The sequence below is a fragment of the Olea europaea genome, chromosome 7 (genome assembly GCF_002742605.1).
Source record: "Olea europaea var. sylvestris chromosome 7, O_europaea_v1, whole genome shotgun sequence".
NCBI lineage: Eukaryota > Viridiplantae > Streptophyta > Magnoliopsida > Lamiales > Oleaceae > Olea > Olea europaea.
In genome coordinates, this window is record NC_036243.1 from 15424298 (window position 1) to 15445796 (window position 21499).

The window sequence follows — 21499 nt, forward strand, 5'->3', positions numbered from 1 at the left end:
GATCAAATTTGATGTTTCATTTCAACGATCCAGATTTGTGATGAGATGAATGACCTAGATTGGCATCGTCTGAATTTAACGGTGCGGATCATCTGAGTTCTACTATAAAAGGAGGATTTAGTGTCATTCGAATGTTTTTACTTTTGCAAACTGAGAATCCCTAGTGCTCTCTAAATTGTTGGCGATTTTCGATGAGTTTCAAGCGTTTTCCGACCACATTTTCAGTTTCAGGCGACTTTCAGAGGACCATTTCCTATTTTTTGACTATAGAAAACCCTAATCCGTTCGTTTCAGTAAGTATTTCTCTAGTTTTTCTCGTTTTTGAATTCTAATGGCTTCTGAGAGTAACAAAGCTTCGGGGAGGAAACTGGGTGTAATTCGTGCGGATGAGCCTATATTGGTGACATCCAGTGAGGTGGCCGAGGCTATATTAGGGAGGGAGAACATCTGGCGAAGGCCTGATGGCCCGGTAGACACGTCAGAACATTGGGGGGGGGGCTTCTGACTATCCATCGAAGTTGAAAATTGCCAATCTGGTTAGACTTAGGATCGAGTATAGAATCCTAGATAGTATGGGTTTGATACTCCCAGGACCGGATGAGCGAGCTTGTTTCCCAAGGCCGGGGTATGTAGTTGTTAGCGAGGCCATATTGAGGGCGGGGCTTAGGTTGCCCATCCACCCCTTTTTTAGATATGTATTAAGGTTCTATGGCCTAGCCCCCACCTAGTTGAATCCAAATTCCTGAAGCCAGATGGTGGGTTTGTGGATGCTGTGGAAGGAGGCATCCTATGGAAAGGAGATGTCCTTTTCTGTTTTCCAAACAATGTATATACCCAAGATCGCAGTAGGGGGTGATAAGACGAAGGGATAATACTACCTGACTTTCTGGAGGTCTCACTCTCCATTCGTGCTTTATCTGTCGAGCTCCTTCAAAGAATGGAAGAGTTTGTGGTTCTAGACTTCCGGGAGATGGGACACAATGGAGGGTGACCCCCTGGTGCCCCTTACCGTTCTCACCAAATACTCCACATTTAGTGAGTACTGGTACCTCATTTCTGAAAATATGTTTGTTTGTTTTCGGAATATAATTCATTTTCTTGTAGGTCTTCTTCCTCGGTGCGAGTTGTCTACAAAAGACTTCGACACCATCTACATCGTCTATTAGCTTCCCCCAAAAAAGAGGTCTTACAATGAGCTGATAAGGAAGAATATCCATTTTGTGGAGCATGAGCCGATGGCCTCTCAGGGTGAGTAGAGGTTACATCATTAGTCCATGGTTGAAGCATTCGAACTTAGCTGATTTTCTGTCTTATTTGTTGTAGATAACTTTAACAAAAAGAGGCCTCCGAAGCTGGACTTCAAGACCATCCAAAGGATGATGGCTTAGGCGAAGACCTCCTCTTCGGCCTACAAGAAACAAATAGAGGACTTGGCAGCTGCCATTAAGAAGCTCTCTTGGGTCGAGGAGGAGGAAGAGGAGGAGGAGCCCTTGCTGAAGAAGGGCAAGAAGGCAGTTGGGCCCCCACCGTGACGAGGGCGACCCCGAGGCAGACGACGATCCCCACAGGGATTGTGATTGGGAAGAGGCCCGCCGCCTACCTGAGGTGACCCCCGTGCTGGCATCTGTCCCCACCTCTCTAGCTCCTCATGCTGCGACGACTATAGAAGAGAAGAGGAAGAGGGCTCGTCCCTCGAAGGAGCAGGACTTCTTGGGCTGCACCTCCGATAAGCCCATGAAGGAGGTATTGGAGGCACTCCCTCCAGAAACTGCTGTTGTGGCTCGGGTCCATTGCAAATGTTGGACTGAGGCCTGAAGAGACCACACATCGTCTTGCTCAGTCGAGGACCTCGTGGCTGCCAACAGTGCCTGCCTCGCTCGGGCATTGAGTACCAGTGTCCAACTGGAGGGTCTAGTGAAGGACCTTAGGGCAAAGAATATCGACCTAGCCCAAAGGTTAGAGTAGGCCTCTCTTTATGGAGACGAGGTGAGGGTGGCCCTGGCCCAAGCAGAGGAGGTCAGGAAGGTAAAGGAAAAGGCAGAGGCGAGGGTGGTGGAAGCCAAGGCCACGTCAAAGCAGCTCAAGAAGAAATTGTATGAGACTGAATGCCAAGTAGCTGCTCTGACAAGGCAGATCGACCACGCTAGCGAGCATTATCGCCTCGCGGTGGAGGCCCTTAATGCCTCGAATAAGGAGAAGAGTGAGCTGAGGCAGCGGGTGGGGGCCGAAGTTGAAGAGATTGACTCTCTGGAGATAGAGGCAATGACAGCTGATGAGTCAGTCATCCAGCACTTTATTGACCACGTCAAGGAACATGAGCTGTATGACACCTTCGCCAACTATTGGGCCTCGTGGAACGCCCAGGCTATGTTGCAGTGACTTAGGGAGGTCCATCCGAACTTGGACATTTCGGCCTTGGAGGAAGAGTTCGTGGGCCTACCGGAGGTCGCCCCGATATAGCCACTGCTGAGGAGGCTGTTGCTTCGGGAGAGGTTACAGGGGGAGACACTGCTCCCGAGGAGGCCGATGTGGGGGCAGGGGCTATAGTACCAATAGAGTAGGATCTAGGTAATAGATTTGGCCTACCATGTAATTTATTTTGATATTAATGGAATCAAAATTTTTCCAAGTATTGTTGCTTCTCCTCTTTACTTTTATGTTGGACTGTCCATATCTTGATGAGTAAAGTAAATATTGAGCACCACTTACCAATAATCAGTTGATGATAGAAGAACTGATCCACATAAAGCACTAAAGAACCGAGGCACCAATTGATTAACCCACATAACATAATGGAGAACTACGGTATTATAACTTAAATCCACATAACATAATGGAGAACTGTGGACAACTTAGGAACTTACATTATCTTTTACTAAGGCAATTCAACATAGAATGTTACAATACTGTACAATGTAGATCGGATCAGAATATGCACATCATTGATACTACTTCCTCAAGTGTTTAATGTTCCACTGATAAGCCAGTGCCTTCCCTGCCATGTCTTCTATTTCATAAGTACCGGGTCCGGACTCCTTGTGGATGCGATAAGGACCTTTCCAGTTCGGTCCAAACACTCCGGATCCAGTTGTTCTCGATGCCTGAAAAACCCTTCTGAGGATGAGGTCCCCTAGACGAAGAGTTCAGTTCCTGACCTTAGAGTTGTAATAACAGGTCATCTTTCTTTGATACTTGGCCAATTTTATTTGGGAAGAATCCCTCATTTCTTCAAGGAGGTGAAGTTCGTACACTCGAGTTTCATCATTGCCGATCTTATTGAAATATATATGACGATGAGAGGGGACTCCCACCTCGACAGGACTTATGGCTTCAGATCCGTAGGTCAAGGAGAAGGGTATTTTACCTCTTGCAGTTTGGCTGGTTGTTCGAATGGTCCAGAGGACATGGGGAAGCTCATCGATCTATGCCCCTTTTGAGGTGTCAAGCTTCCTTTACAGGGTATGCTTGATAGTCTTGTTCACTGCCTCAACTTGCCCGTTGGCTTGGGGATGATAAGGTATTGATAAGTCCTTTCTTATGTTAAGTTATTCACATAAGTCTCGCATCTTTTTGTTATCGAATTGTCCTCCGTTGTCAGACAATAAAGAGTGGGGAATGCCGAACCTACAAATGATGTACTTCCAGACGAAGTTTGTGGTGTTCACTTCAGTTATTCTTGCTAGAGGTTTAGCTTTGACCCACTTGATGAAGTAGTCAATGACAACAATCGCAAAACTAGCGCTTCCTCTTCCTTTTGGGAGCAGGCCAATAAAATCTACGCCCAACTTGGCAAACGACCACTGGCTGGTGACCACGGAGAGGCTTTGAAAATGCTGCCTTTGAATGTTTGAAAAGCATTGGCGCTTGTCACATCTTTAGACAAACTGGGAAGAGTCCCTTTTCAGGGTCGGTCAGAAGTAGCCTTGTCGAAGTACTTTGTGTGCTAGATTCATTCCTCCAAAGTGGTTACTGCAGACTCCTTTATGGATCTTCATGAGTATATACACGGTTTCTTCCCCTCCCACGTATCGGAGAAGTGGCGAGGCAAAGCCTCTTTTGTAGAGCACATCATCTTGGAGAACAAAATGAGCAGTCCTCCTCCTCAATTTCTTCTCTTCGCTTTTCGAGGTTGGTAGTGATTGTTCTTTGAGGTAGGCTACAATGGGTTGCATCCAAAGTTGCCTTCAATCCATAGTACCTCTTCGCCTCCAGAGATAGAGGACCTTGGTAGGCACTCAATTGGGACAATTTTTAGCAACTCCAAATCCCTGCTGCTGGCCAACTTGGACAGGGCATCGTTGTGTGTATTTTCGAGGCGTTGGTCTTGAACCAGTTCGAATCTCTCGAAGTGAGGGACTAGGTTCATGACCAATTTCAGACATGCAGCCATGCCACTATCTTTGGCTACAAACTTTCCGTTGGCCTGACTTACCACAAGCTGCAAGTCGCTACTTGTAGGAGCTTTTTCACTTGCATTTCTTTCGCTAGTCTAAGGCTCGCTAGAAGAGCCTCATATTTCGTAGCATTATTCGAGACTTTGATGCTGAACCTAACTGCGCAGTTTAGCTTATGGCCCTCTGGGCTTTCTGAAACAACTCCTGCTCCGAAGCCAGTCTCTCCTGACGATCTATCCACAAATAAGTTTCATGTTGGGGGCTCAGCTGGTTCTATTGTTGCCTCCATTTCTGAGGCTTTGGCAAATTCAGCCACGAAATCTGCGACGTCTTGGCCCTTCATAGTGTTTCGAGGTTGGAACAGTAGGTTGAACTCGCTGAGCTTGATTGCCCATTTTAGCAAACGGGCCGAAGCTTCTGTTCTCTGCAACATTTGTTTCAGGGGAAAGTTGGTGAGAACTTCAATCGAATGGGCTTGGAAGTATGGTCTCAACTTCCTTGATGCTATAAGAAGGGATAGTGCAAGATTTTTCATATCTGGGTAGCACGTCTCCACTGGGAGTCGTGGCTTGCTAATATAGTACACCGACAATTGATGCGTGTTTTCCTTTCAGGCGAGGCTCTCGTGGTTCAGGTTTGGATAGTAGGGGTGCCTCTCCTAAGTGCTTTTTCAATGCTTGGAAGGCTTCATCGCACTCATCGGTCCATTGGAACTTCTTTCCTTGTTTCAAGACTTTGAAGAATGGTAGGCTCTTGTCAGTGGCCCTGGAGATGAAGCGGCTGAGTGTGGCTATCCGATCGTTGAGGCTTTGGACCTCCTTTGGCTTCTGAGGTGACTTCATTTCCAGTAAGGCCCTTATCTTTTTCGAATTTGCCTCGATTCTTCTTTGGTTAACAATATACCCTAGAGGGTTCAACTTCATTTTATACTTTCTATGAATCTGAAAGATTTGGTCGAGGTGACTTACGTGTTCTTTCGCTTGGAGGCTTTTAACTAGCATGTCATCCACGTAGACTTCCATAATTTTGTCAATGAGCTCAGCAAAAATCATATTCACCAGCCTCTGGTATGTAGCTCCGGCATTTTTCAACCCGAAGGGCATCACCTTATAGCAGTATAACCCTCTGCCTATGATGAACGATGTGGATTTCTCATCAGGTCGGATCATGGGTATCTGGTTGTACCCTGAGTATACATCCATGAAGCTCAAGAGCTCATGTTCAGCGGTGGAGTCCACTAGTTGGTCTGTCCTTGGGAGAGGGAAGTTGTCATTGGGACATGCCTTGTTCAAATTTGTGAAGTCTATACACACCCTTCATTTTCCACTAGATTTCTTTACGAGGGCCGGGTTTGATATCCACTTCGGATAGATAGCTTCTCTGATGAAGCCACTCCAGCTGAGTTTGTTGACTTCTTCTTTGAGTATCTCATATCACTCTGAATTGAGGGCTTCTCTTTTATGCCGGTATGGGGCACAGGAGGAGTTGATGTTAAGGTAATGGCAACTGCCCCTTGAGTCTATTCCCGCCATGTCTTCGTGCTTCTAGGCAAAGATATCCAGGTTCCTTTTCAAGAAATTCATCATTTCTCCTTTCACTTCGGGGGGTAGCGCTTTCCCTATCTGTAAAACATGAGTGGGGTCTTCATGCTTGATGGGGGAAAGTTTTCAGTCCTTCCATTGGAGTCGCATTTGGTTCGGACTCCATAATTTGAGGATCCAACTCATCAAGAGGGTGCCCTTCTTCAGGGGCCTCTACCATGTCGACGTCTTCATCCTGTTCGGAGGTATGCCCTTGTTTAGGGGCGTCGAGCATTTCTATGTCCATGTTGGCTTCGTCGACAGCACATGTTATGATGACATTAACGGTGCGGGGTTCGAATTTTCGCAGAGAGTTGAGGTAACATACCCTTGAACTCATTTGGTCGCCGCGCACTGTAGCAATCCTCTGCTCAGCTGGGAACTTCATTCACAAGTAATGGATGGATGTAACTATCCAAAGATCTTTCAAGGCAGGTTGGCCCAATATTCCATGGTAAGGTGATCTGTGATCCACAACCAGGAACTCTATGAAGTGTGGGCCACTAGAGGGTTGACCCCATCTCGATATATAGAGTAATTCGCCATCTTGGGACGATATTGTCGCCAGTAAATCCAAATAGCGGGTCGGTCATGGGGATTAACCCGTGTTCAATTTGCATTTTATCAAAGGTAGATCCGAACAGTATATTCACTGAGCTGCCATTGTCGACGAGCATGCGTTTGAGTCCATTTCGAGCCACTACAGCTCTTCCCACTAACGCATCACAATGGGAGTGGTGAACTTCTTGTGCATCTTCTTGAGAGAAAGTGATTAGTGCCATCCCGTTGGCCTCTTGGATCTGATTGACAATGTAAGTAATCATTGGTGAATCATTCGCTTCACTTGTGTAGTTCCTCTGGGCGTTCCTGGTGTTGCCCCCATGTGGGGTCCTCCAATGATTGTATCAATTTTCCTGATAACTTAGCTTCCAGAAAAGGTCTGATCCCTATGCCTGAACTTTCCTCTCTCCTTGGATTCTCTTCTCCAGGGCGATTGGTCTCTATATTGCCTTTCTCCCCTATTCGGGGAGGTGGACCTGTGGGGGTATTCTTCCTTTCGCGGGTCACTCTGGTTCGAGGATCGAGGAGCATCCCTACATTCACTGGTGTCATATCCGTAAAGTTGATGAAAGGTGCAGAACCTTGCCCCTTCCAAGGGCCTGTCTGATCGCTTCTTCTTCTTTCGATTGTTTGTTCCCCCGAATGGTACTGCTTTGGCACGAGCATTTTCATATGCGAGCACTAGCACTGCATTTAGAATGGCTGAAGCCAATGCCTGTCCGGATGTGGGGGCTACTGTGTGACCTGTTTGGGTCCATTGCTGGGTGATGAGGTGTGCTGCCGGTCCTCGCCCTACCTGTCTTCGAGGCGGAGGGAGTCTTTGCGCTACACGATTTCGATGGTCAATCATCTCTTCATTGACAATCTCCACTCTCATAATTTCTACTAGTTCGTCATAGGTAGTGGGATTCATGCTACATACATCCCTCTAAAACAAAGTGTTCATGTTGAGGCCACCTTTCAAAGCTGAAAGGACTTCTCTGTCAGTGACTTGCTCGTAATATATGATTTTATCAGAGAATCTGGCGAGATAACTTTTCAGCGTCTCGCCAGGAGCTTGCCTCATATCTTGTAGGCGTTGCACTAGAGCCTCTCTTTCCCTTCTCGAAAGGTATTGGTTCAGAAATGTCTTCTTCAAGTCTGGCTAGCTTCGATGCTCAAGGGGGTAACCTGCTGTACCCACTTCAGCAGCTTCGGTGAGGGTTAGATGGAAGGCTCTACATTTTAGTGCCAGTAAAGCTCTTCTGAAGCTCATCTGCGTCATGTACTTAGTCAAGTTATTTTGTGGGTCCCTCTTTCCTTCATACTTTGGGATTTTAAGGGGTAAGAAGTTTGCAGGCATCAGGAAGCTTCGGATTTTTCTGGAGAAGGGGAGGTTGTCATCATCGTCATCAATTTCGTAGGAGCAACACGACCCTTCAAAGCCTTCCCCATCTGATGCATTTTGAGGAGGTGGGGGTGCCCCTTCTTGACTATCCCAATCTACTAGGTTTCTCCTCTCCCGTCTATTTCTAGGAGAATGAGGTACTTGTTCTCGCTTTTCTCGAACTAATCTCTGCACGGAGTGGACCCTACTGCTAGGATTTTGCCCTATTCTGTCGAAGACACTGACAGACCTTTGTGGTTTGTATTTGGTGGGAAGTTTTCTCCTAAAGATGGTTTTGTTGGTTGGCTTCCTTGCGCGTTGGATGTCACATCCACACCCACTTCTCTTTCAGGGGGTGTTCCCGGTGCTGGCTCGAATGGCCTCGACCATGAGGCACAGGAATTTCTCGAGCTGGATACGATCCTTGAGGCATCTGGAAGCCCTGATGATCTCGGGCCTACATGAAAAATTCACGCATCGCCACATTTTGAGCAGCAATGTCCCTCATTTCGACAGCTATTTGAGTCATTCCTTCAGTGAGCGTTGCTGTCTTGTTGCTTGGTGACGTCGGTGATGGGGTCTCTGATGCGTGACATTGGTCCTGATTACCTCTTCTTCAGAGGCATCCCTGTGCCCTTCAAAATTTATATCTTCATTATTATAACTCATTTTGTCTACTTTTTCAAGAGTGCTAAGAACTTTGTAGGTTGACTTTGTTCTTTTTCAAGAACGTGCCCTTTTCAGGGTAAGACGATGGGTTTCCGGTGGTTTTTCCGACGGGCAATGTGGAATTTTTGGATGGAAAGTTTCCCACAAACGGCGCCAATCTGTTGATCTCCACGTAATCCTCCCTGCGCACAACAAGGCACGGTCAGAAGCACACGGCTGGGACCGACAGTGGTGGTGGTAGCGGCCGCATACACTCCGACGGTCAAGTCAACATTGGGTGATCGGAATAGTACTCAAGTTATTCAAGAGAGAAGGGAGGAGAATATATATTTCTTAGTATGGAGAGTTAAGTTATAAGGATTTCATTACATTTGTCTCTTGTCAAATCTTTGGTATTTATAAACGTGGGGCACCATTGGATGTGGGACGCTCATAGGCGTCAATCAGTCGCATCTAGAGTGGGTGAACAATTAGTTCTTCTGAGTTGAGTTGACATAAATTCAATATGTCATATCAACTAGATCTATGGAGACGTCACATCAATTGATTCTTGGAGGCAGAGGAGATCATGACAGATATCTTTCTGATAGTGGCAGTGGAGAGATCTACTAAGGGGGTACTTTGGAGTTGAGTGACACTTTGATTACCTCAGTGGATCTACTATTTACCTTGCAGCGTGTCATGTTGAGGCCGTCCCACTTCGGATGGATACCTGTCACTTCGAAGAGTGGTGTAACCTTTGTTCCGCACTTTGTTTGGGTACCTGTCACTTCGGAGAGTGGTGTGACCTTTGTTCCGAAATGGTTAAATCAGGGGTGTAACAGTGTCGGATTGATATCTGTCACTTCGAAGAGTGGTGTGACATTTGTTTTGAAGTGGTTAGATCGGGGGTGTAACATTGGGCATCTTAAAAACGTAGTTGGACGACATAAATGTGTCATCTATATAGTGACAAGTAGAAGAAGACAAAAAAAAATAAAAAAAAATTCTTTGCTTGGCAATCTAGGACAACGATACGAAAATCAAGAGTATTTGTTTTATAATACCAAGAGAAGAAACTTGGCAAAAAAACTTCGAAGAGTGACACTGACATAAAACATCCATCTGAAAAGGCTATTGTAACTGCTCAGCAAGTCTAAATCTCCTAGCCCTGGTCTCCTTGTTGGGGGAAAAAAATAAAATTTGAATAAAATTGTAACAAGATGTTTCAATTTTCTAGTTAATTGTATTGAATTTGTGGTTACAAAGCAGTAATACCTATTGTAACATAATTTGGTTTTAATACAAAATTAACTAAGCAAATTGAAACTTTCGAGTATTTACAATTTAATCCCAAAATTTTGATCTTGCTCTTTTTTGACCAATTTTCTTTTCTTTCATTTCTATTCATTGAGTTACTCTAATAAACAAAATATACAATAAATTAAACTAGAATTATTTTAAAAGAACTATTAAATGTCTATATTTTTATATCCAAATAAGTGTATAAAATACAGTTCTCACTCTTGTGTGAATGTAAAGAGAGAAGAGAGAGAACAAATAATATATATTATTGGTCAGTAATAATATTATTATATTACACTCTATGGTAATTTTTATGACCTAATAATATATTATTTTTGTAGACGTGTTTTGCAAATAGACTTGAACATAATAACCAATAGTACACGTTTTTTTCTTTCTTAAGTTCTTAATTTTTCTATATTATAGATGCTATAGTTTGTAGACCTCTAATTATTATTATTTTTACTAATTAGGTATGTAAAAAGTGTTGGAAAAGTTTAAGTTGAATGGATTTATGCCTTATCTTTTTTTTTTTTTTTTTTAAAAAAAGGAACACGAGATCTAAATTTTGATTAAGGGCTTGTTTGATAGTCTTAGTTTTTCATGGAAAATGGAAAATATTTTTCATTTCCACCATAAATTGGTTGTTTGATGGCAAAAAATTTCATAGAATTAGTTTTCCAATTCTCCATCATGTGATGTCATTTTCTTGGTTTTTAAGGAATTCCAATTCCTTTGGTTTTGGTGGGAATTGGGTTTTCCACCTTCTCATTATTTTTATTTTTATTTTTAAATTTTTTTATAATGGAAACAAATTTTATTCACAATTGTAACAAATTTTATCCCTTTAATTAACAATTTTTATAAAAAAAACAACGTCAAATGAAAACCAAAACATCCAAAATTTCAACATTTTTCAAATGAAAAATTATACCAATCAAATACATTTAATTGACAATTCCCAATAAAACAAGTTCTAAACAATTCAATTATCTGAAATTCGTTTTTTTTCTACCCCAAATTCTATTATTGCAATCAGACGGACCCTAAATTTAAATTTGAGAATATCTGTCCTTTGATTTTAAAGGCTTTCTGATCCAAGTCTTGCACATTTTTCATATAATAATCGTGCATTTTCCTCCATAACGTGGTACCCTTTTGCAAGGTTTTTACTTTTGTATAAACGATCACGTTCAATGATTATTTATATAAGGCCTTACAAATTGGCATTTAGAATCAGGGTTTTAAGAAATATTCTCCACGAATTGCGGTTATTTCCTTTAGAAGATGGAAGATCACTGAGTTTGACGATTGAATCTATATTCTCCACTTTGGCGCATTTTTTGTACTTGAAATATTGTGTGTTACGATAATTTGTATAGCTGTAAATGTTTTATATGGTTTATATATTTGTAGATTATGTGAACTACAAATATGAATGTTGTGAATATTTTTGTATGGAGTACAATTTTTTAGACCATATGAACTACAAATAAGAATGCTCTTTCAATATTTCGGTTTGTCGGTGTAAATGAGTTTTTATTTTTATTTTCATTTAAATTAAAGAGGAAACAACTTCTAACATGTTTATACTTTGCAATGATCATTAACAAGGCTGAAGGACAAACAATGCCTACGGTTGAAATATATTTTCTTGAACATGTAATCTCTCGTGAAAAATTATTTGTTACACTTTCTCGCAAAATTTTAATGCAAGCAACAAATTTTTTGGTAAAAGCATATGGTTAAGAAAAAAAACTGTGGGATGTTGTCAAAAATATATTGTATACAAAGAGTTGTTAATGTGATCATAATATTACATTTTAATTTACTTAACGTTTTACATTATATATATAATTTCATAAAAAGAATTATATATATGTAACAAGTTTAATTTTTTCTTTAACCATATCAATTACTTCTACAACTTTGAAAAAAGGATATTAGTAATTTCAAAATTATTGCACATACCATTCATTCAATACATAAGACGTGCAATGTATGTACTTACTATTAGTATACTTCAAGAATCTCTTACAATCTAGACTTACCTTGTGTACGAGTGTTGCTCCACATTAATTTGTTACTCGTCTTATGTTAGTGATATGTGATATAGATTATTATGTAAAGAGAACTAATTTGATTGTTGAAGTTAAATAAATTACCACTTCATTCATCCATCTTCGAGGGTAGATCACACTATTCTTACATCTATTCTACATATTCTTCATAGCCGAACAAGAATTTTAAGTCTAGTTTACACATTATTTAACACTAATCAGATCCCATATTGTCGTATTGATCTAAAATTGTTGAACAATTTCATTATATATATATTAATTTCAGATTTGATGCGTACGTTTCTAACCAGCTTACTGAATCAAATCAATAAAGTCAAAGGGATGCTTGAAATATTCTAAGCCCCACTTTTTTTCTGGTCAATGTTTGAATTGTATTTTATTAATGTAGGGTAGAAATTAAGCCATTCTCATAAATTTGCAAGTTGAATATTTTGTTCAATTTGTCAAATTTCTTTTTCACGTGGCCTCTTTTAATTCATACATTTCCAACTTGTTACTTCTTAGGTAAACTCATTCCATTTTAATAATACACAATTCCAATGTCATACAAATTTCAAAGAAAAAATTGTACCGTTGATCTCGAATAGATTAATGTCTCAATAACAAGCTTATCCTCGGATCAATTTCAATTTAGTGAAAACATGAAACGGTTGTGTACACCACATTGAGCATTATTAGAAGAGATTTCAATAATCTAATATATAAAAATTGTAAGGATGAAATTTGGATGGAAAGAAAATAAATTCTAGGGAATTGAATTTCCTAGAACTTGTTTTCTGAGAATTGTTAATTAAATGTGTTTGATTTGTATAATTTTTCACTTGAAAAATGTTAAAATTTTGGATATTTTGAGGTTCGTTTGGTCTTTTTTTAATGAAAATTGTCAATTAGAAGGATAATTTTTTTTTTTTACAATTATTGATAGATTTTGTTCCCATTGCTAAAAATAAAAAATAAAGAAGAAGAAGTTGGAAGTCATTTTCTCACCAAAACCCGATTTTCCTTAAAAAGCTAGAAAAGAGGGTCACGTGGGGGTAGGAAATGGAAAATCAATTCCATGAAATTTGTTTACAATCAAACACCCAATTTTGATTGGAAATGGAAAATGTTTTCCATTTTCCATGAAACAAAAGGGTTATCAAACATGGCCCAATATATAAAAATGGCGAGATGAGCAAGAAATTCAGAAGGACCCTCTCAATTGAGTTAAGGTATTGGTTTGTCAATTGACTCTTCAACAATACTAGTTAAAAATTGAAAGTAAAATTTAGATTCATTCAAAGAAATTTATTCAATTCAACTATAATAAAAGGTTGAATACATTATATTCTAGCTTGCTAAAGTAGTTATAAGTTGGATACCCAATTAAAATTTCGTACTTATGTGGGATTCCCTCTATCTCAGACTCTATCTCAGGATCGAGATTGTATATATAGATGTCATTTGATAATAGTGCAATTTTTTTCAATATTTTTGTATATATGACAAACTTTTCATAGATTATAAACTGTGGTGGAATGTACAGATCAATAGTTAACATAAATGTGAATGTATAAATAAATAAAACTGTAAATCCTACCGAAATTTAGTAATCAAAATTAATAGTTGACTTTAAATGATAATCAACCTATAATTTTACCACTTAATTACGAGCATACACAATTTGACAAAATTTATTCAAGGTATTTGTCAACTCTTTTAAGCAGTCCACACGCTTCCTCCAAATATTCTCTCTCATCCTCTTTGAATGATCAAAATTCATCTACAATCCGCCCTCGGGACATAGTCCAGTGGTATAAAGGACAGGAGTGAGGTTATCTCACGTCTTGCTGACAATCGTCGTGTGGGAGTTTGATTCTTGAGACATAAAATTGAACACCTTATAGGCGCAATGTACAAGCAGCTCTTGTTCCCTGATCTATTGGAGTACATCCCGCGATTTACCTCCCTCACAAAACTCTAGGAGCGGAGCGGTGGGAGCCCTCAAGGTTGGGGTTCAACCCTTTTTTTTTTTTTTTTTTTTTAATTCATCTAAAATCCTATAATTGTCAAATCCGTCCGTTCATTATCTGTAATCTCCTCTCTCAGCCTCCTCAACTTTTTCTCTCCAACACAATCCATGGGAAGAGAAACGACAATTAGAGACATCCTAGGAGTTATCAAAGATAAGGCATCGTTATCCAAAGCAGCCCTACTCTCAAAATCCAACGTTTCACTTTCTCTCCGCCTAGCCATACTCCGTGCCACCACCCACGGGCCACCAGCTCCGCCCGATGACCACCACCTCTCTGCTATCCTATCTTTTGGAAACAGCTCACGTACCACCGCCTCGGCTGTCATCACCGCCCTCATGGATCGCCTAAACTCGACTAGCAACTGTTATGTTGCCTTCAAGTGTCTTTTAATTATTCACCACATCATTAAGCGTGGACCCTTTATACTTCAAGACCAGCTTTCAGTTTTTCCGGCCACAGGCGGACATAATTATCTGAAACTCACAGCCTTCCGAGACGGCGCCACCGCCGGATCATGGGTTATCTCAGCATGGGTGAGATGGTATGCTCGTTACTTGGAAACCCTACTTTTCACTTCTAGGGTTTTGGGTTATTTCCTCTCTCCATCATCAAACAGCATGATTAAAGACAGTCAAGAAGAAAGAATCTCACATGTCTTGAACGTTGACTTGATCAAGGATGTTGATTCTCTGACTGGACTAATAGAAGAAATGTGCAAAGCACCTGATACTACCCAAGTCGAAGGTAACGTTTTATTAAACGAGGTCATGGGATTATTGGGTGATGATTATTTATCAGCAGTTAATGAAATTTTGTTAAGACTAGGTGAGTTCAAGAAGAGACTGAGTTCCCAGAGTTTTGGTGACTCAGTTGAGTTAATACGCACTTTGAAGCGGCTAGAAAATTGTAAAGACAGGATAGGTATTCTTTTAGGCATTAAGAAGCCTTCAATTGATATATTATGGAGTTTGACAGAAGAGTTGAAAAATGAAATTGAGGTGTTCAAGGTGCACAAAGAAGGTGGAATATCACCGAGTTTGAGGAGAGAAAATGGAAGTGAGTCCGCTCGGTTAGGAAGCGAGTTATGAAGTCCGCTGACTCGGTGCAATTTCAATCAGGGCGATTTGACACAAATTAGATCCAATCCGTTGAATAAAAATTATTATACTGTTATTTTATGTATAAAATATGTAAATTAAAATACAATGAGGAGTGGATAATATCAGTTTTGTACGTAGGAAAGAAATATTATAGCATATTTGATATGGTATAGCGAGAGGTGTCTGTATTATCATGAATAAAATTTATTTTATTTTCCTTTTTTAGTATTGTTTAATTTATTTAATCCTCTCTTGCAAACCATCGCCAAACCTAAAGAAACAAATTATTAATCTATTTTCAGAAAATATTGAAGAATTTTTGAGAATTTTTTTGTGTAGTCATCTTTTGATTATTAACATACAATTAAAGGTAATTAACGCAAAACGTTGTTACCTTTCAATGTTACCGTGCAAAATGTCCTACATTTCATTTTTTTGCCACTTTTATCCTTACTCTCACCTTTTATTGCGGAAATAATAGTTTTCATCAAATTTCTCGTGTAAAATAACAAATATAACCCATATTTAAATAAAACAATAAAAATGAAAGGAAAAGTTAAAAAGTACGAATGAGTTCAAATAAATTATCAAAATGATAATTGCACAAAATGTCCATACTTTTCATTATTATTATGAAAAAGTCCGTACCTTTCATTTTTTTGACATTTTCATCTTTATTTTTATATTTCATTGCAAAAATCATTATTTTCATTCATTTTCTCAATTACAAACTGTAAAATGACAAATGTACCCCCTCTTTAAATAAACGGAAATAAAGAAAAGAAAAATAAAAAACAAATTGCAATTCTACTTCCAATTTTTTCTAAAATAATACAAATAAATAATCACTTTCCTTTTTAATTATTTACTTGAAACTTATTTGTACATTTTTGAAAGTTTTGGAAATATAGCTGCAATTTGTTCTTTATTTTTTATTTTTTTATTTTTGTTTATTTAAAGATGAGTGTATATTTGTCATTTTACAGCTTTTAATTGAAATAATGATTTTTGCAATGAAATATAATAAGGATGAAAATGTCAAAAAATGAAAAGTAAGAATGTTTTGCACAATAATAATGAAAGGTGTGGACGTTTTGTGCTAATTACTCTTTTAATAATTTGTTTGAACTCATTTACACTTTTTAAAAAGTTTGAGAATATGATTGCAATTTATTTTTTAACTTTTCTTTTCTTTTTTATTGTTTTATTTAAATAAGGGGTATATTTTTCATTTTACACGAGAAATTTGATGAAATTGATGATTTTCGCAATAAAATGTGAAGATAAGGGTAAAAGTGTCAAAAATGAAAGGTATGAACGTTTTGCATAATCACATTGAAAGGTAAGGATGTTTTGTGGTGATTAACATATAATTAAAATACTAAGGCCTTGTTTAATTCTCATTTTTTTTTTCAAAATATATTTTTCTCTTTTTTTTTGAACTACCTATTTTCCAATAAAATAATATTACAAGTAAATTTAAAATTTTTCTTTATTTTTTTTGACCATATAGACTCCATTAATATACTATTTCAAATATATTTTTCCAATTTAATTGGGCACAAACAATTCTACAGAAACCATATAAAAAGATTAAAGATGAGGCTGAAAGTGATGAAAATGATACCCCAAGTCTCCAATTATGAAAGGGGAATTTACCAAAATGTCACTTTTTTTGAAAATGCACAAAAAACTTTAATGTGCACACAATTTGTACAAAAATGTTACTTTCTTGTTGTCAATTGTCTAAATTACCCTTAATTTGACATTTTTTGGAGCATTTAATGCTCCTTCATGATTGTTTTTCAAAATAATTAATGTTGCGATTTGATTGTTTAATTTGTATATTATAATCATTGAATATATGAATATTATATTATAAAATACGAATTTAGTTAATAAAAAAATGAATATAAAATCCTTCAAAACCCTAGTTAACATTAAAAAACAAATTTTTTGTCAAACAAACCCTTATTTTATTCATCTTCTTCATCCATTTTCTTCTTCCTCAAAAAGACATTACTTCATCCATCTTTTTCATCTATTTTGAAAGGTCAATTATTACGAATTGTTTATATTTCTATGTAACAACTTACTTTTTTTTAGAATGTTAAAAATAACATAGTAATCACTACTATTAATCATGATGGTCTTTTTTTTAATATTTTTGAACGAAAAATATACCAAAAATATTTTGAAAAATGTAAAGTATTCCATATTTAATGAAGCATTCAGTCATTTATTTCTGAAAATAGGTTGTGATGTTGTAATTGTTGTAGTTGAGAAATGATTATAAGCATTAATACTACCAAACACATTTAAAGTGTAATACTCCGAAATTTTATGCTCGTTTAAATTTTCGTAGGATAGTGATTTAACTTTCAATATTCTTTTTTGCCATAAGGAAAAGGAGACACCACCTTTGTAGTAGTTAATGCTAGAGGTAGCTAATAAATGCAAGCATGAAGTGCTAAATGTTGTGTATACATGAAGTGATTATTAGTTAGTCGAAACTTAAGTCAAGTTTGAATTTGAATGAAGTGGATTATTTTGTTAGGATTTCAATTGACCAAACGATTAAATTATTTTACAATCTACAATTTTTGAATATGTAAGTTGGATACAAGTTTAAATTTGGAATATGCTTTGCTAATAATGAAAGTTAGAGGGGTTAGATTATATTAGTTGAAAAGATGAGAGACTTCCTTTGTAAATCTAGGTTTTGTGGCCACTTATTACCCTATAATCAACCCACTTGTCATTTATCATCACCATACACTTAGGCAATAGACCAAACATGTGTAGAAGTAAGAAAAAAATGTGAGAAAAAGGAGGTGAGGCGGTGGAGTAGAGAAAAAAGAAAAAAAATAATCAAGCCTTTTATCCTTATATATATATATATCCATTGCTATAGAGAAAATTTCTTCACTTTGCACCCATAATATGCATATGGTTGACAAGTCTACAAAGTTAGATATCTATTTATGCCTTAGGACAAGTCCGAAGGGCACCGGCAAGCCGGAATGTGCAAGTATGTGTTTGATTGCATTCTTTTGTGTAGTATTATCATGATAAAAATCCAAGCATGGTATCTTACTGAGTATTCCTTATACTCATAGTATGTTATGCTAAATTTTCAGATCCATGATCGTTGGATTGATGGAAGTTAGTTGGAAAAATCGATGATGGATTAAGGACAAAGATGTTTTGTACCGAAAGTTTTCTTTTGTATGTTTTGTTCGATGACTGTTTTTCCATCTGTTTTTCTTATGGTATTATGTAAAAATATGTACATGACATGATGCAATATGGTATTAATAGTAAATTTTGTAATTATATCTTTCACGTTATCTTAAGAGACATTTTTGTAGTTTATTTTCCTTGCAAGAGACAAAAGGTAGAAACGGGACAGTTTCTGGAGTCAATTTCAAAATGATGTTTCTAACTCTATAAACATCCGTTTGAGACTCTAAAAATATTTCTGTGTTCCTCTTTGAGTTTTCTAAACATGGACGCAGTAATCACTCAATTTGGATATCTGTGGCCGGAGATATCAAGTTTTAAACGTCGAGAGGTCAATCTGGATTTCCTGTGCAAACGTCACTATTTTTAGTAAAACGTACATATCATATGATCTTGGAAAATTTCATATTTTAATCTAGAAAACTACTTGAAATTATCTTTCTAATGCTGCAAATTTCATATAAAACGGAGTCGGGATGAATTTTATAAAAATTGTCAAACTTGCTGCCCCAAGTAACCTTGATAGTGCCGAGGCCGTATATGTAATGTATAATTTCATGTTGACATGCACTTTTACCGGCCATCAAATTTTATAAGAATTGTTTTACCAAATTGAGAATAAGTTTCTAACATGTAATACTTCTATTTAAGAGTATTTACATGCACCAAAGACTGAAGTTGTGATGTTTAGTACGTGACCCTCGAAGCTTAAGTTCGGGGTGTCACATAAAGTTTCTCGGCAGTTCCAGTACTTGAACTGTCGAACTCGACATTTCGCAACTGTCGGGATCGACATTTGAACTGTCGTACCTGACATTTATAAATTGTCAAGATAGATAACTAAACTGTCGAATTGGACAGTTGAAAATTCTTGACACCCTTCATTTGACCTTGTAGTATTGCATAGGTTTAAATATTGAAACGTGTCACTTCTATGCTATTATATAGTCGACATTTTGATTGCGCATAATTCTTATCGTTGCAATCCCAACATTTCAGGTATGAACAATAATTTGAGATTTATTGTGTCGCACGGGGGAAAGTTTGTTCACGTGAATGATGAATGAAAGTGGACTGAGGACAAAACCACTTCCATTTTAGTGCCGAGCAGTATTACACTATCGGGGCTATTGTTACGGTTGAACGAGAAACTTGGTATTTTCGATCCGTGCACAAAAATGGAATTGAAGTTCAATGTTTCGAACATGAATATACCGTCGGTCGAAATACTCGAAGATGAAGACGTAAATTGGTACATATCAATTCATAAGGAAACTGCCCTTTGCGTTACGACTTTGGAAATCGGCCTGCCAAGTGTTGAAATTGAGAGGGATACAAATTATAGCCAACAATTGTTCGCTGCAGCGAAAGATCACCAAACCGTACAGGACGAGGAGCTCAATCATCAGCACAGTGTCCCAAACAATAATGCAGCGGATACTCCAATTTTCGATGTTGGGACTACACCATTAGATGAGATGTTCGACGATCCCTTACATGGTACAAATACTGGTAATATTGCTGACGTTGACGAAGAACTATTATCACATTCCAAAAGTCCGGATACATGCGACTGGATTTTCATTGTGAATACAGCGGATCTTACCGAAAGGCAAATATTTTTTACCAAGAAAGAGTTGTACTCGAGAATTCGTCTACTTTCTTTGCGAGAGAAGTTTCAATTTCAGGTTAGCAGGTCAAGCCTAAAAATGTTAAACGTTGTATGCGCGGACGATAATTGCAAGTGGATGTTACGTGCTTCGAGTGTCAAGCAGTCCGCCATCTTCATGATCCGTAAATTCAACAATGTGCACACATGTTCCATAGATTATCGCTGTAATGCACATCGACATGCTACTAGTTCTGTAATTACCGAACAGATTATGGGAAAATTGGATAATACGTACAGGTCGTATGATCCTACCTCTATTGCTCGTGACATGGAACGTGAATTTGGTGTGAAAATTAGTTACCATCAAGCACATAGGGAAAAGGTCACTGCTTTACATATGCTACATGATACACCGGGTGATAGCTTTCAAAAACTTTCTTCCTACTGTCACATCCTACAAGAGAGTAACCCGGGGACAGTAACACACATCGAAATAGATTCTCGTAACAGGTTTCACTACCTTTTCCTAGCTTTCGGTGCAAGCACTCGGGGTTACCTACACTACTTGAGGCCCGTTATTTGTGTTGATGGCAATCACTTGAAAGGTCCATACAAAGGTACCCTTCTACTGGCAACTGCCCAAGACGCCAACAAACAGATTTATCCGATAGCTTGGGGGATCGTTGATGCCGAAACGAATAGATCGTGGATGTGATTTTTATCAAATTTGAAAGATCTTATAGGTGACTCGGACGAATTGGTGTTTGTTTCGACAGGAAAAATAGTATTGAAAACGCTGTTGTCCACCTATTTCCTTGGGCTCACCACGGGTGCTGTGTCTAGCATATGGAAAAGAATATAATCCAGCGGTACAACAACGCAAGTTCAATATTTCTATTCAAAAGAGCCACAAGAACTTACCGGACTGAAGAGTTTGAAAGACTTATAGGACAGCTTCGTAGGGTAAGTGCAAGAGCGTACGGGTACTTGGAGCAAGCAGGTTTCCCATTTTGGTCACGGGCACTATTTGTTGGCCAACGGTACAACATTTTGACAACAACAACGCAGAATCTTTGAACTCAATGTTGAGACATGCCCGTTCGTTACCGATCACATGCTTGGTGGAACACATTCGGCATACTATGCAGAAGTGGTTTTATTAACGTCGAGCAAGTGCAACCGCATGCAGTACCGTTCTATCACCAACGATGGAGAATGAGTTACAGACGACGTTCGAAGCAAGTACTAGGCTACGAGCGCATGGCTTGACAAATAACTTAACACAAGTTGGAATATCCAACGACACGGACATTGTAGACTTCTCCGAAAACACGTGCACTTGTCGTGAGTTCCAACTGAATCGTATACCGTGCGTTCACGCAACCCGTGCTACTTGCTTGAGAGGTAAGTCATTGTAAGATCTCTGCTCACCGTATTACACATCCGAGTACTGGAAGGGTGCCTATGGAGAAGCTATATATCCTGTTTTGCGTGAAGTGGACCGGAATGTTCCAGCCGAAATTATAGGTACTCCTATTATGCCCCTTAGTGTACGTCGTCCTCCAGGTAGACTACCCATACGACGTAAGTGATC

General features: G+C 38.6%; 2 protein-coding genes across 2 annotated transcripts; both read left to right on the forward strand.

Moving 5' to 3' along the window:
• Window positions 1–14001: 14001 nt before the first annotated feature.
• Window positions 14002–15275, forward strand: LOC111397138 (putative clathrin assembly protein At4g40080). The gene has a single exon (XM_023023897.1). It carries the CDS (start codon window positions 14055–14057, stop codon window positions 15036–15038), a length of 984 nt encoding a protein of 327 aa, XP_022879665.1. The 5' UTR covers window positions 14002–14054; the 3' UTR covers window positions 15039–15275.
• A 4196-nt stretch (window positions 15276–19471) lies between these two features.
• LOC111397956 lies at window positions 19472–20620 on the forward strand. The gene has a single exon (XM_023024918.1). The coding sequence runs from the start codon at window positions 19472–19474 to the stop codon at window positions 20618–20620; it is 1149 nt and encodes a 382-aa protein (XP_022880686.1).
• Window positions 20621–21499: the final 879 nt, after the last annotated feature.